Here is a 13900-nt window from a genome sequence, read left to right on the forward strand (position 1 = left end):
AACTTTAATCTGACTATTGTCTTCTTTAATTTCTATTCTTCTGTTTCTGAGTCAAACAGCGACACCTTGTGGTCAGTTGTTGAAAGAGGAGACGATAAGATTTAAAGATTTAAATTTAATTTATTTAATGAAAAACGTCACAGATTTAGAAACATAAAGCTGTGAATCATCGAGTTTAAACCAGTGAAATAAAACATCATGTGTGAGTGAACGTAAATGTTACACAGCAGAATCATGATCCAGTGAACGAACTCTGAACCTGAACTCTCTCAAGTTTTTTTTTTGTTTTCATGAAAAAACTACAGACTGAAAAGTTTGCAAATAAAAGTAGATTACGTTTTTTATTTCACTGCAGCTGCAAAGTGACAGAAACTAAACCTGAGTCTGAAACTAAAAGCTGTGATGTGACTTTGTGGCCCTCAGGAGAAAGTGCAGTGTCATGATCTGTGGGATCTTTTTTCAGCTGAGTCATGTTAAGGAGCTTCATGGCAGCAGAGAACAGGAAACTGATGATCGGTTTCATGTTTTTACTTCCAACAGGATTAAACAACAACAGTTTAAAGTTCAGCTCAGAGCTCTGATGCTGCTGAGGCACAGTGGGTCGGTGGTCGGTGTGAACCAACGATCGCTGGTTCGATTCCCTGCTGCAGAAAATAATCATCTCATCTCTTATTATCATCGATAAAAATACAAACATGTTCTGAAGAGAAACGTTACAAACGGACAATTTTACTGTTTTGACACTGGACAGGAAGGAAGTCGACTCCTTCAGGACGGACGTCTGGTTCAGCCCATGAAAAGTCCACCTGACAGAAATACACACAGAGAGACAAAGACACAAAGACACAAAGACACAAAGACAGAGTCAGTTCAGTTCAGTTTAAACTCTGTGTTTAGTTTCCTTCAGTGTCTCTGGTCTCAGCCTGCACAGAGGAAAATAGAAGTATGGAAATGTACTCAAAAGGGTAGAAACCCTTGTCGCTCCAGGCCTTTAACCTTTTTAGAGACAGTTTTGTAACATTGGTGCCGCTACATTTTTGTACCTTTTCAAAACGTACCAGTTTAAGTCCAAGCATCTAAAGGGTTATTACACCCTTTATGACGGTGTCACACCTACGGACCTCCGTTACATATATTTACAAAAATAATGACTAGTTGAATGTTTAATTATTATCCCTATGTTAAATCATATTAATAGTCGCCTCATAGGTGACCAGACTCCTACTTAAGCTACTAACTTTTTCTAACACACTGTCTCTGGTAATGTACCTTTAGGGGGTAAATACCTGTACCTTAGGAGTACATATATGTACCTTCTGCCATTCTGGAACATTTATGTGTCTTTTCTTCCCCCAAAAGGTACACATAGGTACTCTAGAGTACAATAAGTGGCCCTATAGGCTACAGCAGGACAGAACTGTACCTTTAAGTACAGAAATGTCCCTCTTCTGTCCCCCTGTTTCTCTCTGTGTAGTGTAGCTCTGTCTCTCTCTGTCTCTCACCCGTCACCTCCACGCTGGCGCCCGTCACGTATCGAGAGTCGTCCGACGCCAGGAAGGCACAGACGTCAGCCACCTCTGGACAACAACACATGAGTCAGCAAAAAGATGATGAGTCATGAAAAGAGATGATGAAGAGGAAGAAGAGGAGTGTTAATAACATGTTTGTTCCTCAGGTTTAGTCAAAGTGAGAAACGTTAACTAGTGGTCACCTGCAGCTTCTCCCATCCGGCCCAGAGGAACCAACGACTTCATCTGAAACAAACAACAACAACAACAATAATATTCTGTTTGAGCTGCAGACGGAGGAAGACGCTCGTCCGTTTCTATGGAAACTAAAACACACATGAAATCCAAGCGACAACTTTGTTTCTTCAGTGTTCACTGTGTTAGAGTCTGGAGGAATCATTTTATTTACTGTCACTTATACATGAGACTACGACACAAAAGAAAGTTAGGGTGCTTTTTTTTTTTAAGTTTAAAATTCAGAATATAAAGTCTGGTAGTTCTGGACTAAAATAAAAAAGTTTGTCTTTGTTGCTGAATTCATCTGAAACTTTGATCAGATCTTTCATTTCTCTGAGTTTTTTCTGATAAATTTGTGACTTTTTATTTAAAAAACTGGTTTTAAACTTCCCACCGTCTCTTCCAACTCGTTTTGTGATCATAATTAACAGTTAAAAATAAGTTCAGTTTTCTGATCAGTGTAGTTGAGCTTCACAACAGAACAACAGTGACGTGTTTTCTACCTTTGTTATAACTTTCTCTGGCACTTTGTCCGTCATCGGCGTGGAGATGAAACCTGGCAGCACACAGTTACAACGGATCCCAAACCTGAGGAAGAGGAGGAGGAGGAGGAGGAGGAGGAGGAGGAAGAGGAGAAGAGGAAGAGGAAGAGGAGGAGGAGGAAGAGGAGGAGGAGGAGGAGAAGAGGAAGAGGAAGGATTATTCTCCTCCTCGGTTGTGTCTAGATGGAGTAGCTACATGATCTGCAGGAAGTGACGTAGAATCTCTGGTCTGAAGTTTCTGCCGTCAGATTTATGGACTACAGATCAGCTCCAACGTGCTCCTTCTACTTCCTGTAGTCACTGGACTCTCTCTACTGATCTGACCTGTCCTGTCTCTACCTGCTCTTTCTACTAAACTTAACCAACTCCGTTCTTCATCGTCTAAACCCAACCACCCAAACTCAACATGTGAACTTGGAATATAAATTTAAAACAATAAATTTTACAGACATTTACGGGTTGAGCGGGGATCGAACCCAGGTCTACCACACGACGGGCAGCGTTGCTAACGGTTACACTAGGAAACCTGTAGCTGCTTCAATTGTTGTTTGTTCATCTATTAGTTCACTACACAGTACTGCTGTGCTATCGCTGCCGGAGCGGTGACCGTTTCCATAGTAACAAAACAACTTCCAGCGAGATTTGGTGAGATGCTACGTCACTTCCTGCAGATCATGTAGCTACTCCATCTAGACAACCAGAGTAATAGATATAACATCACTCTGGCCACACCCCTCGTCCTCCTCCTCCTCCTCAGCTCTTCTCACCTGCTCAGCTCTTTAGCAGCTGTTCTGGTCAAACCCTCCACTCCAGCTTTAGAGGCAGAGTAGTTCACCTGTCCTATGTTTCCTACCTGCACACACACACACACACACACACACACACACACACACGGTGCATTACTGTAGGTCAGAGGTCACCACAGGTCACTCAGTTCTTCTTCTTCTTCAACACTCAGAAACTAATTAATTTCCATGTTATTGTGACTTTGTGTGATCGTTCCTGTCGGTGTCTCTCTGTCTCTGTCTCTGTCTCACCTTCCCCACGATGCTGCCGACGGTGATGATGGAGCCTTTAGCCGCTCCGCAGGCGACTAGAGCCTGAGCCACGGCCTGGGTCACTAGGAACGAACCCTGAGGGGGGGGGAGGTGGGGGCAGAGAGAAGCAACAAGTTTAACTCTGTTATTAGAGACGTTCCAGATGTTGTTGGTTTGATCCAGATGTTGGTTTGATCCAGATGTTGAGTTGTTACCTTCAGGTTGACCCTGATGACTCTGTCGAAGTCGTCCTCCTTCATGCTGAGCAGGAAGTCGTCCTGAGTGATGCCGGCGGCGTTCACACACACCGAGGGAGGCTGGAAGAACCGGGTCTAAGAGAGAGGGTTATGGTCAGAGAAATAATCACAGTGTTACGATCATCACGATTATTCTGCATGAATTAACAATACAACACTATGAATGTGTAAAATCAAATATAGTTCAAATATAATTACATTACTCATTGTTTACACAAAATATTTCAAGTATCTATTAATATATGACCAGTTCTTAATCCCCAGGGGAAATGTTTGAAATATTCAGGTCAAACATTTTTATCGATACCAAATGTTTGCGTTTATTTTAATCGTTTTTTGTTTTGTTTTGCTTTTTTTTTTTATTAAAAACTACAGGCTAACATTTAAATTCCAATTCAATGTTACGTTAGTTAAATGAACCAGTATCTGAGCATCTGCCAATAAGGTTCCATTCATCTTTTTGGGAAAGTGACGTATTTAAGAATCTTTACCATTAATTAATTGTGGCGTTTAATACCGCGATTAATTGTGAAAACAAGTAATAGTGACATCAATGGTCACCACAGAGACAGAGAGACAGAGAGACAGAGAGACAGAGCGATGGCGTAGCCACGGGTGTGCCAGGGTGCCGGTGCCACCCACAGAGGAAGCTGACACACCCAAAAATTTGATACATTTTTTGTTTTTGTTATAGTCTATAGCTACTAACATGTTATCGATCAGTCAATAAATGTCTAACCCTAACCCTAACCTGAGCTCTGTGCCGTAGCGCGCAGCTCCAGCTCAATGAATGACAGCAGGTCTCAGGTCAGTTACCTGCTCAGCTGCTGCTCAACACTGATCAGAGCAGCTCTCCCTCGTTTGCTGAGGTTTGATTAGAAACTAAAATCTTCTTTTGTTCTTTGCCGCATAGGCCTATATCTCCCCATCTTCTCTTCACTTCATCTCTTCTCTTCTTGTTCTACCAACCACATTTGAACTTTCTCATAGATAATCTCCCACGTTTCTTCTGCTGCAGCCCCACAATATGTTTATTTGTCCCTCTCTCTATTAATGCGTCGGATCAAATTTTTATATATTATATATTATTTTTATACTGTTGACTATAAGAGCAGTTAGTTACTAAGCAGTTTTTTTACTCAGCGTTGCATATAGATTAGAAGATAAGTATATGATCATACAGGGTTGCCATGATGCCACTGTTACATTATGTGCAGTCTGTGTCTGATGCTTGTTAAAGGCCTATGGCTTGTTGAGAGCGAATAACACATGGTTTGTTATTACTGATGAGAACTCACACAACATATAATGTTGGAATTCTTTTGAATATTTATGGAGGTGTAACGCTCAGTTTGTTGAAAATAAATGTGGCACACCCAGTCTTTGCAGGTGCACACCCAATGTCTTTTTTCTGGCTACGCTACTGAGATGGAGGAAGAGGAGCAGGAGGAAGAGACTGAACCCCCCCACCTGAACATCTGTCAGCAGCTGAACCCCCCCACCTGAACATCTGTCAGCAGCTGTGTGACGCTCTGTCTGGACGAGACGTCCACCACGGCCGCCATGTGTCCCTGTCCTCTCAACTCGCTCTGCAGACTGAGACTCTGCAGCGTCTGATTGGCCGACTCCCGGCTGATGTCAGCGACCACCACAGAGGCTCCTTCAGAGGCCAGACGCTGACACACGGCCCGACCGATCCCACTGCCCCCACCTGGGACAGACAGACAGAGAGATATTGAATATTGAGATGTGTATATGTACTGTATATATGTTATATTGAAATGTATTTGAGTGGTTTGTGCGTTGCTTTGGCAACAACGGGTTTCTGTTCATGCCAATAAAGCTAATTGAATTGAATTGAATTGACAGACAGACAGAGACAGGAAGGGAAGGAGTGAAGTTCACTATGCAGCTAACTTTCATGTGCACAAAAAACTATGTGCATAACATGAATTATTAATGATCATCTGCAGCTCTGGTTCATGTAAATATTGCACAAACATCAGAGGTTTTACTTTATTTTTCACATTTTGTCCAGTTTCTTTCCCATAATTCAATCAAATTACTTCAAATGTATTTTTGTTGTGAAGATCATAGTATTGAACAACCCCCATTATTTTCAGACCATTTGATGAAAAAACAAACATTTTATGACAGAATCAGTTTTCATTTGGGGTCAAAACCGGGACAACACAAGGGTTATTTATGTTACAGTGGATGGTTTTGTGTCTAAAATGGATAAAAACAGTGAGAAATATCACAGAAATAATCAAAAATATTCACAGAAATAATCAAAAATATTCACAGAAATAATCAAAAAAATTTGATTAACATAAATAATTATCATCTGTAGCTCTGGTTAATGTAAATATTGCACAAACATCAGAGGTTTTACTTTATTTGTCACATTTCGTCCAGTTTCTTTCTTTAATCAGACTGTCTTGATCTTGATTCATGTTCTTTGTTTGACAGACACGGGTCAGACCAGAGATTTAACTCCATAACTAACAGTAACAGTAATAGTTGTGTTAGAAGCAAATGTTTGTAGTAAATTAGTAACTTTACACAAGAGTTAAAGTTTGATTCATACGTCGGTTTGGTTAAATGGAGAAAAATCACTGGGACTGAGGCTGAAACCAGGACGTAAAACACTTCATTCATCATGAAACCGACTTCAAACTGATTGTTTTTATCGTCAAACACCTCGAGACAAACTGTAAAGTGTGAATTTAAACAGAAACTGACCAGTGACCAGCGTCAACCTTGATATGAGTCTGGTGCTGCTGGGCGCCGCCATGTTGCTTTACTCCGTGTTGTTGTAGTTTTCGTCTTTGTCCACTAGAGGCGCCGAACACCGTCAACTGTTCAACTTTACAGCTCAATGCGGATACAAATAAAAATAAAAACATGTTGTTACAAATAAATGAAGCTGTTTGTCCTGAATCCAGAGTTTGGTTTCATCTAAATCAGATTCAGGTTGTTCCCTCTCGTGTTGTCGTGACAGCGCAATGAATGACAGGCTGATGACCGGCTGGATTTTATTTTGAAAGGGTTTACCGGAAGTATCACGTTAGGTAGTTTAACTAGCTTGATACGTAGCTACACTGTTACGAGCTCAGCAAGTTATTCTCCCAAAGTTGCAACAAACGATGTAAAAACGAAGGGATTAAATTAAAGAGTAAAAACGTTTTATTTATTTATTTATTTATTTTATCATCGGTGACGGTCTCGGACTGTGATGTTGGTGCAGTTAAAAGAAAAGAAAAAAGAGAGAGAGAGAGAGGTGTAGTAACGACATGTGACCGCCAGAGGGCAGTGTATAGTGTAAAGTCAGATATAATATAGCATAGCTGTACTTCCTGTGAACACTTTCAAAATAAAATGACTCAATCATCAACGTATGCCATGATATTCGCTATCGTATAAGTCTTCCAAAGAACTATATTGATGGTTCAAATTTTAACGAGTAAACTAGAGACAACGTTGATATAACGACGACGTACATCCCTAGCGGAACGAATGATACATGTAGCCGTTAGCCCTGTTACCTGTGTGTTCGTGTTATCTAACTCTCACTAACCGTAAAGTTAACTCAGATGCAGATAAAAACATGCTTACTACAAATAAATGCAGCTGTTTGTCCTGAATCCGGAGTCAGATTCGGGTTGTTCCCTCTCGTGTGACAGCGCAATGAATGACAGGCTGATGACCGGCTAGATTTTATTTTGAAAGGGTTGACCGGAAGTATCACGTTAGGTAATTTAACTAGCTTGATACGTAGCTACACTGTGTTACGAGCTCATTAGCAAGTTATTCTCCCAAAGTTAAAAAGAAAAAAATGTAAAAACGGAGCGGTTAAAGCAACAACATTTTATTTATTTATTTTATCATCGGTGACGGTCACGGACTGTGATGTTGTTTATCTCCAGTTAAAAAAAAAAAAAAAGGTGTAGTAACGACGTGTGACCGCCAGAGGGCAGGGTGTAGTGTAAAGTCAGATATAATATAGCATAGCTGTACTTCCTGTGAACACTGTGAAAATAAAATGAATCAATCAACAGCGTGCGCAAATATTGATGCTTCAAATTTAAAGGAGTAAACTAGAGACAACGTTGACATAACGACGTTGTGTAATTTAGCTTAATAGATCTATTCAGGAGAACGGTGTCGTTAACACAGTGACTCGACACATGCAGCCGTTAGCACGTTACCTGTGTGTTCGTGTCATCGTAACTCTGACCAGAGCAATCGCTCTGACTCACGCTAACCGTAAAGTTAACTTACATTTTATTTTGAAAGTCACTTCCGTAAGTATCCTTGTGTAATTTCTTTAACTTGACACTATGTTGTGCTGTAGTACCCGGTCGTGGCCACTAGAGGGCAGTAGATACACGTGGTTTTTGACGGCATTGCTCAACAACCATGAGTTGCACTTTTGTTAGTGTTTTAACAGAATAGCAACACCGTAGACTTATTAAACAAAATATTTATGATTAAAATCTAAACTACTGAACTGGGGTTGATGTCACAACAGAACAACAATAGCTCTTTTGTTCAGGAAAACACAATTTATTGTATGACTTTATTTTACAGGATAGCCCCGCCCCCTTGAGATGTGCCATCTCATTTTCGAGGGGGTCCATATTATCAACGAAAATACAAACATACATTGTAACATACGAAGAAAGTAAGCAGAGCAAACAAACAGACAAAAAAACAACGAACAAACAAACAAAACAAAAAAGAACAGACACATGATACAATATAAAGACACAGACGCCCATTCACACACTCACACACTACAATGCTCTATCGATCCTGACTCCCCCCATACAACACACCAGTAAAAAAAAAAAAAAAAAAAATACATAAATGAGATAAAATAAATACAGTAGTTGATTTGATTAGTTACACTTCATGTCAAAGGGACCTTACATCACAGACAGGAGCAGGGTGTTTGAAGGTAGGTAGGCCTAAGCAATGATGATTTAAAAAGATGAAAAGAGGATATGGACCTAATTGAACCAGGGAGATTATTCCAGTCAGCAGGGGCTTTGTATTTGAATGCACGTCGACCAGATTCTTTATTGATTCTAGGGGTAAAAAAGAAAAGTTGACCAGTATGCCTAAGGTTGTATTGTGAACTGAAGGGAATCAAATATTGTTTCAGATATATAGCGGCACGGTGGTGCAGTGGTTAGCACTGTCGCCTGACATGTTCTCCCCGTGCATGCGTGGGTTCTCTCCGGGTACTCCGGCTTCCTCCCACAGTCCAAAGACATGCAGGTTAAGTTAATTGGCGACTCTAAATTGCCCATAGGTGTGAATGGTTGTCTGTCCATATATGTTGGCCCTGCGATAGACTGGCGACCTGTCCAGGGTGAATAGGCTGATAGTTTGATAGGCTCCAGCTCACCCTTGACCCTAGTGCAGGATAAGTGGTATAAAATGAATGAATATATAGGCCGGTGCATATTCTCATTTGTCCAGGTCATAGTGTTTCAAAGGAGGTTAAATCGAAAGCAACTGGACTTAGTTATAGACGTTTCACCTCTCATCCAAGAGGCTTCATCAGTTCATGTACGCAGCTGACCAGGCTGGGACTGGTCCAACTATCTGGTGTGGAGACTCACTATTTAACCTCTTGTGTGGGCGTTCACAAGGGTGATGATGTCACTGGTTCCCTTTTGTGCTCCAAGTGCCAACGACAGTCGTTGGAGTGACAGTCGTTGGTGGGAAGTTGGTTTCGACTTCGTTAGTGCCCTATGTTGTTATAACGACAGTCGTTGGAGTCACTTGCCACTTGTGAACAGTAGTTGTTCTTTGAGGCTAGATTGTTGAGTCTCCTGGGAAGGGATGAAAGGGCAGCATTGTAAATTGGAGATAGGTGGTGTCTCAGACCTCCTCCCCTGTTGAGGGTTGGTATTTCCACTTTTACAAAAATGGCTTCTTTAACTCCTCTTTCAAACCATCTGTCCTCTCTGTCTAGGATTTGGACATTGCTGTCCTCAAAGGAGTGGACTTTCTCCTTGAGATGTAAATGGACAGCAGAGTCCAGTCCTGAGGAGTTTGCTCTCCTGTGTTGGGCCATGCGTTTATGCAGTGGTTGTTTTGTTTCTCCAATGTAGAGGTCTTTGCATTCCTCGTTGCATTGGACTGCATACACCAGATTGCTTTTGTGGGTGTGTGGTGTTCTGTCCTTGGGATGTACCAGTCTCTGTCTGAGTGTGTTGCTGGGTTTGAAATACACAGGGATACGGTGTTTGTTAAAGATCCTCCTGAGTTTTTCTGATACTCCAGACACATCTGGAATGACTATGTTGTTTCTCTTGTTTTGTCTTTCTTTCTCAACCACTTTGCTGGTTTTCTTTCTGGAAGCAGCTGCAGTTTTCACAAAGGTCCAGTTAGGGTAACCACAAGTTGTGAGGGCGCCTCTCAGGTGCTTGTGTTCTGCCCCTTGGGCCTGTGAGCTGGTGGGCACGTTATCAGCTCTGTCAATGTGGACGACACATGGGTTAAAATCAAAACCAAAGAGGTGCAGGCTTTTACCGAACACATTAACTCAGTGGACAAAAACATCAAGTTCACCAGAGAGGATGTCAAGGACAATAGTCTGCCTCATCAATCTGGTTTTCGACCACATGTTTCGACCACCACTGCACTCCTAAAAGTTACCAGTTATGGTCATTAAGATATGAGGATAATTCATTAAAAATCAATTTTTCAAATATTTTTGTTATGGAATTGATAATTGAGATTGGCCTGTAATTATTGACATCTGTGGTGTCACCCCCTTTATGAATAGGGGTTACCCTGGCACATTTCCAGGATGAGGGAACTTTGCAAGTTGCTAAAGATAAATTAAATAGATCAGACAGAGGAAATGACAAAATATGAGAGGCCAATTGAAAAAACTTAATCTCCAGACCATCTGGACCAGCACTGCATCCAGAGTTAAGATTATCAACACGTTGGACATCAGTTGGTGTGATGTGTTGTTCCAAAAGAGAAGGAACTACCACACCTACTCGGAGTTGGGGAAGATTCAGAGTAGGAGTGAGGGCCAGAGCTACCAATGGTAGAAAAATGCTGGTTAAATGCCTCTGCAATTGATAGTGGTTCGCTGACACTTTCATTGTTTATTCTAAAATGCGTAGTAGGATTTCCTGTGGATTTATTAGTTATGCTATTTATTCTCCTCCAAAATTGTTTTGGGTTCTTAAAATCAGTGGCTAAACAGTCTTTATAATAATTTGCTTTAGCATTTCTAGTAGGGTGAATTCAGGTATATTGGAACATCAGGTAATTTGGGACAGATAAGGAAAAACAATGCTTCCACTTGCCTTGAATGGGCTATGGCAAAGTTAAAGGTACTGATACATTCCTTTGGATGTCTACATTAAAAGTCACATTAAATATTTTGGGTGACATCACACAGGGGGGTGGGGTCAGCATCAAACAGGACACTGACCCCAAATATCAGGAGGTCAGCAAAACGGCATGTAATATATATATATACATTTGTATAACTAATTTACTGTAGGTATTGAAGTTATATTAAGATGTGTGATGCATTGGTGTACTAAAATAAACAAACATTGTTTTGTGAGGATGTTTACATTTTCTTGATTTGGACATTTTCTTGCTGTCCCAAATTACCAATAGTGGTATGGTAATTTGGGACAGCATTATTTGGGACAGTGTTTCTGGGTTTATATTGAAATATTTCAATAGTGTAGTCGTATCTTACATGCTTAAAAGTGAGAAATTCTTACACATATAGGGAAAACAAGTACCATTGTACATTTCAGAATATCAAATCAGCGTGACGTTCAAAAATAGGTCAGATTGTTTTATCTCTTATTATGTCATGAGTTATCTTTATTTTATATATTTATATTTAACAAAATATAAAAATAAATGTATTTTTAAAAACATGCTTGCTTCTCCTGAGGTCAATAGTCTGCTCACAATATGTTTTAGGCTATTAAATCTGCTGTTTGTTGAAATAATTCGTATATTTGGTTGATTTGGTTACAAATCACGAGATTATAAACAATACACAACATAAAAATAATAGGCTATAGGCCTAATATACATAAATAAGCAATCTATTCATGTCTTTTTTTAATGTAATTGCAGCTCCATGCAAAATCCCATTGCACAAGCCTGTGTCCCAAATTACAAAACCTACTGTCCCAATTTACCAAACAAGTTGCAAAAAAATATTTTTACGCAAAACCTTTAAAATAGAGTGCTGTGCTCTCACAAAAGAATTTTAGCACATAATTGTTTTACATAAAGAACGCAGACACCTAGAGGAATCCAGACATATCTCATTTGTTGGGTTATTTATTAATCTTGATGACAAAAAATGGCTCAGAAAATGAATTTACAAAAATTGTCCCAATATACCTGAATTCACCCTATGTGTTTTACATTTATTCCTCAGCTCCTTATAGGTGCTCCAGTCAGCAGGATCCTTTGTTGTACGGTGTTTTTTCCATGCCTTGTCTCTTTGTTTAAACAACTGTATGAGATCTCCTTTTATCCACGGCAGATGTCGACCCTTGACTTTAATTATTGTCCAGGGTGCATGTTTATTGATAACCTCAACAAATTCAGTGTATAGAAAGTTCCAAGCGTCTTCCACAAATGGTATTAATTGAAATCTCTCCCAATTTATACTTAGAATATCTTGGATAAAGAGTTCAGCGTTAATATTATTAGATTTTCGGACTTTAATAAATTTGGGAGGAAGATGGGGCATTTTAATTTTCCAGACGCAGAAGACAATTGAATGGTCACTGAAAGAGTCAGGTAATACCCCAGAGTGTGAAATTCTGTCAGGATGGGAAACTAAGATCCAGTCAAGCAAGGAGGAAGAACTGGGACCAACTCTCGTTGGTTCAGTGATCAATTGGGTTAGGTTTATGCCATTAAAAAGATTGCGATCATTGTAAGAGGAACGATCCAACCAATTAGAGTTAAAATCACCCAGTATAATTTTTTCACTAGTGCAATCTAAAGAATTGATTGTGGTCAATGATTTGATGCGTAGCCGTTAGCACTGTTAGCTGTTAGCCATTTCGTGCTATCATTACTCTCACGTTAATACACACAATATTCTAACCAAGGGGGGTGTTGAGCTTTATACAGTCTACGATTCTAACTTGCAATTTTTACAGAAGGTCTGTAAGGAAAAAACCGTAAACCGTAAAGTTAACTTATATCTTATTTTGAAAGTCACTTCCGTAAGTATCCTTATGTAATTCCTTTAACTTGACACTATGTTGTGCTGTAGTACCCCGTTGTGACCACTAGAGGGCAGTAGATGCACATGGTTTTTGACGGTATTGCTGTTTTTCATTTTTGAAAATCCAGGGGTGTAGTAACGACGTGTGACCGACTTTCCAACCCCTCTTGGTGACTTTTTTTGTCAAAAGCGACTAGCGACAAATCTAGCGACTTTTTCCCGTGATATTACAAACGTTTCTGGACCTGAAATCACGTTATCACAGCTGTTTTCAACGAGCAGCGGCGCTGCCGCGAGCACTCACAGGTATTCAGCCTACACACAGTAGTGTCACGGAGCTGCCTCCGCTGCATTCAGAGACGCACTGCTCCACGCCACAGACATAAAAAGCGCCGCTGCCGCTGTGGACGCTTCTGCACTTCCCCTTCTTTTAGTTTACGGCAGACACCGCGGATATGGATGAAAACAGAGACGTTCTATGAGGAAAAACACAAGCACGTCGCAACGAATTCCCCTCTGTTCTATTTCTGATTAAATTAAATGTAATGTAGACCGATCAGTTAATTGTAAAACATTTATTTATTGATGTAAATGTGGTGATTTCTGCACATACAGACAGCAGCAAGTCAGCACTGCTCCTCTGACCAGCTCCACCTGAAGCTTCACTTTTCATTTACACAAACTAATCAATGAGACCATAAATTAATCTGCTCGCTTTCTCCACCGGCATGACGACGTCTGGGTGACCGGTCGATCACAGGTTCGATCCCCTCAGCCGGCCGCTGCTGCCTCTGAGATGAGCCGAGCAGCGAGCTAACGTTAGCTCCCGGTGGCTACTCCCAGCTCTGCTCCCAGCTAGCTCTGCACTTCTCCCAAAACCGGAGCAAACTTCCAAACAGACGTCAGTTGGATAAACTGACCACAGATTAGGACTCTAAACTGTGACTTTCTCGCATGAAAAAATATTTAAAATTAATAAAGTGACGTTTTAACAACGCTACGGCGGACTTTTAGCTGCTCTACTGCTAGGCTATCAGTTAGCATAGCTTTGAAGCTAATGCCG

General features: G+C 40.5%; 1 protein-coding gene across 1 annotated transcript; it reads right to left on the reverse strand.

Moving 5' to 3' along the window:
* Window positions 1–512: 512 nt before the first annotated feature.
* hsd17b8 (hydroxysteroid (17-beta) dehydrogenase 8) lies at window positions 513–6408 on the reverse strand. The gene is made up of 9 exons (XM_083982741.1): window positions 6327–6408; window positions 5084–5292; window positions 3540–3656; window positions 3325–3420; window positions 3055–3140; window positions 2249–2333; window positions 1712–1754; window positions 1503–1577; window positions 513–806 (listed from the first exon to the last, which is right to left on the reverse strand). The coding sequence occupies exons 1-9, from the start codon at window positions 6376–6378 to the stop codon at window positions 787–789; spliced, it is 783 nt and encodes a 260-aa protein (XP_083838867.1). The 5' UTR covers window positions 6379–6408; the 3' UTR covers window positions 513–786.
* Between the last annotated feature and the right edge of the window lie 7492 nt (window positions 6409–13900).

Source organism: Trachurus trachurus (genome assembly GCF_905171665.1).
Source record: "Trachurus trachurus genome assembly, chromosome: 11".
NCBI classification, from domain to species: domain Eukaryota; kingdom Metazoa; phylum Chordata; class Actinopteri; order Carangiformes; family Carangidae; genus Trachurus; species Trachurus trachurus.

What these genes read in the sequence shown, in the direction of transcription:
- hsd17b8 (XM_083982741.1), bottom strand. Translation starts at nt 6,378, where the DNA reads ATGGCGGCGCCCAGCAGCACCAGACTCATATCAAGGTTGACGCTGGTC. An exon ending in AAGGTTGACGCTGGTCACTG is followed by an intron (nt 5,293 to 6,326) that starts GTCAGTTTCTGT and finishes TGTCTGTCCCAG; the next exon opens with GTGGGGGCAGTGGGATCGGT. An exon ending in TCGGCAGCATCGTGGGGAAG is followed by an intron (nt 3,141 to 3,324) that starts GTGAGACAGAGA and finishes GTGTGTGTGCAG; the next exon opens with GTAGGAAACATAGGACAGGT.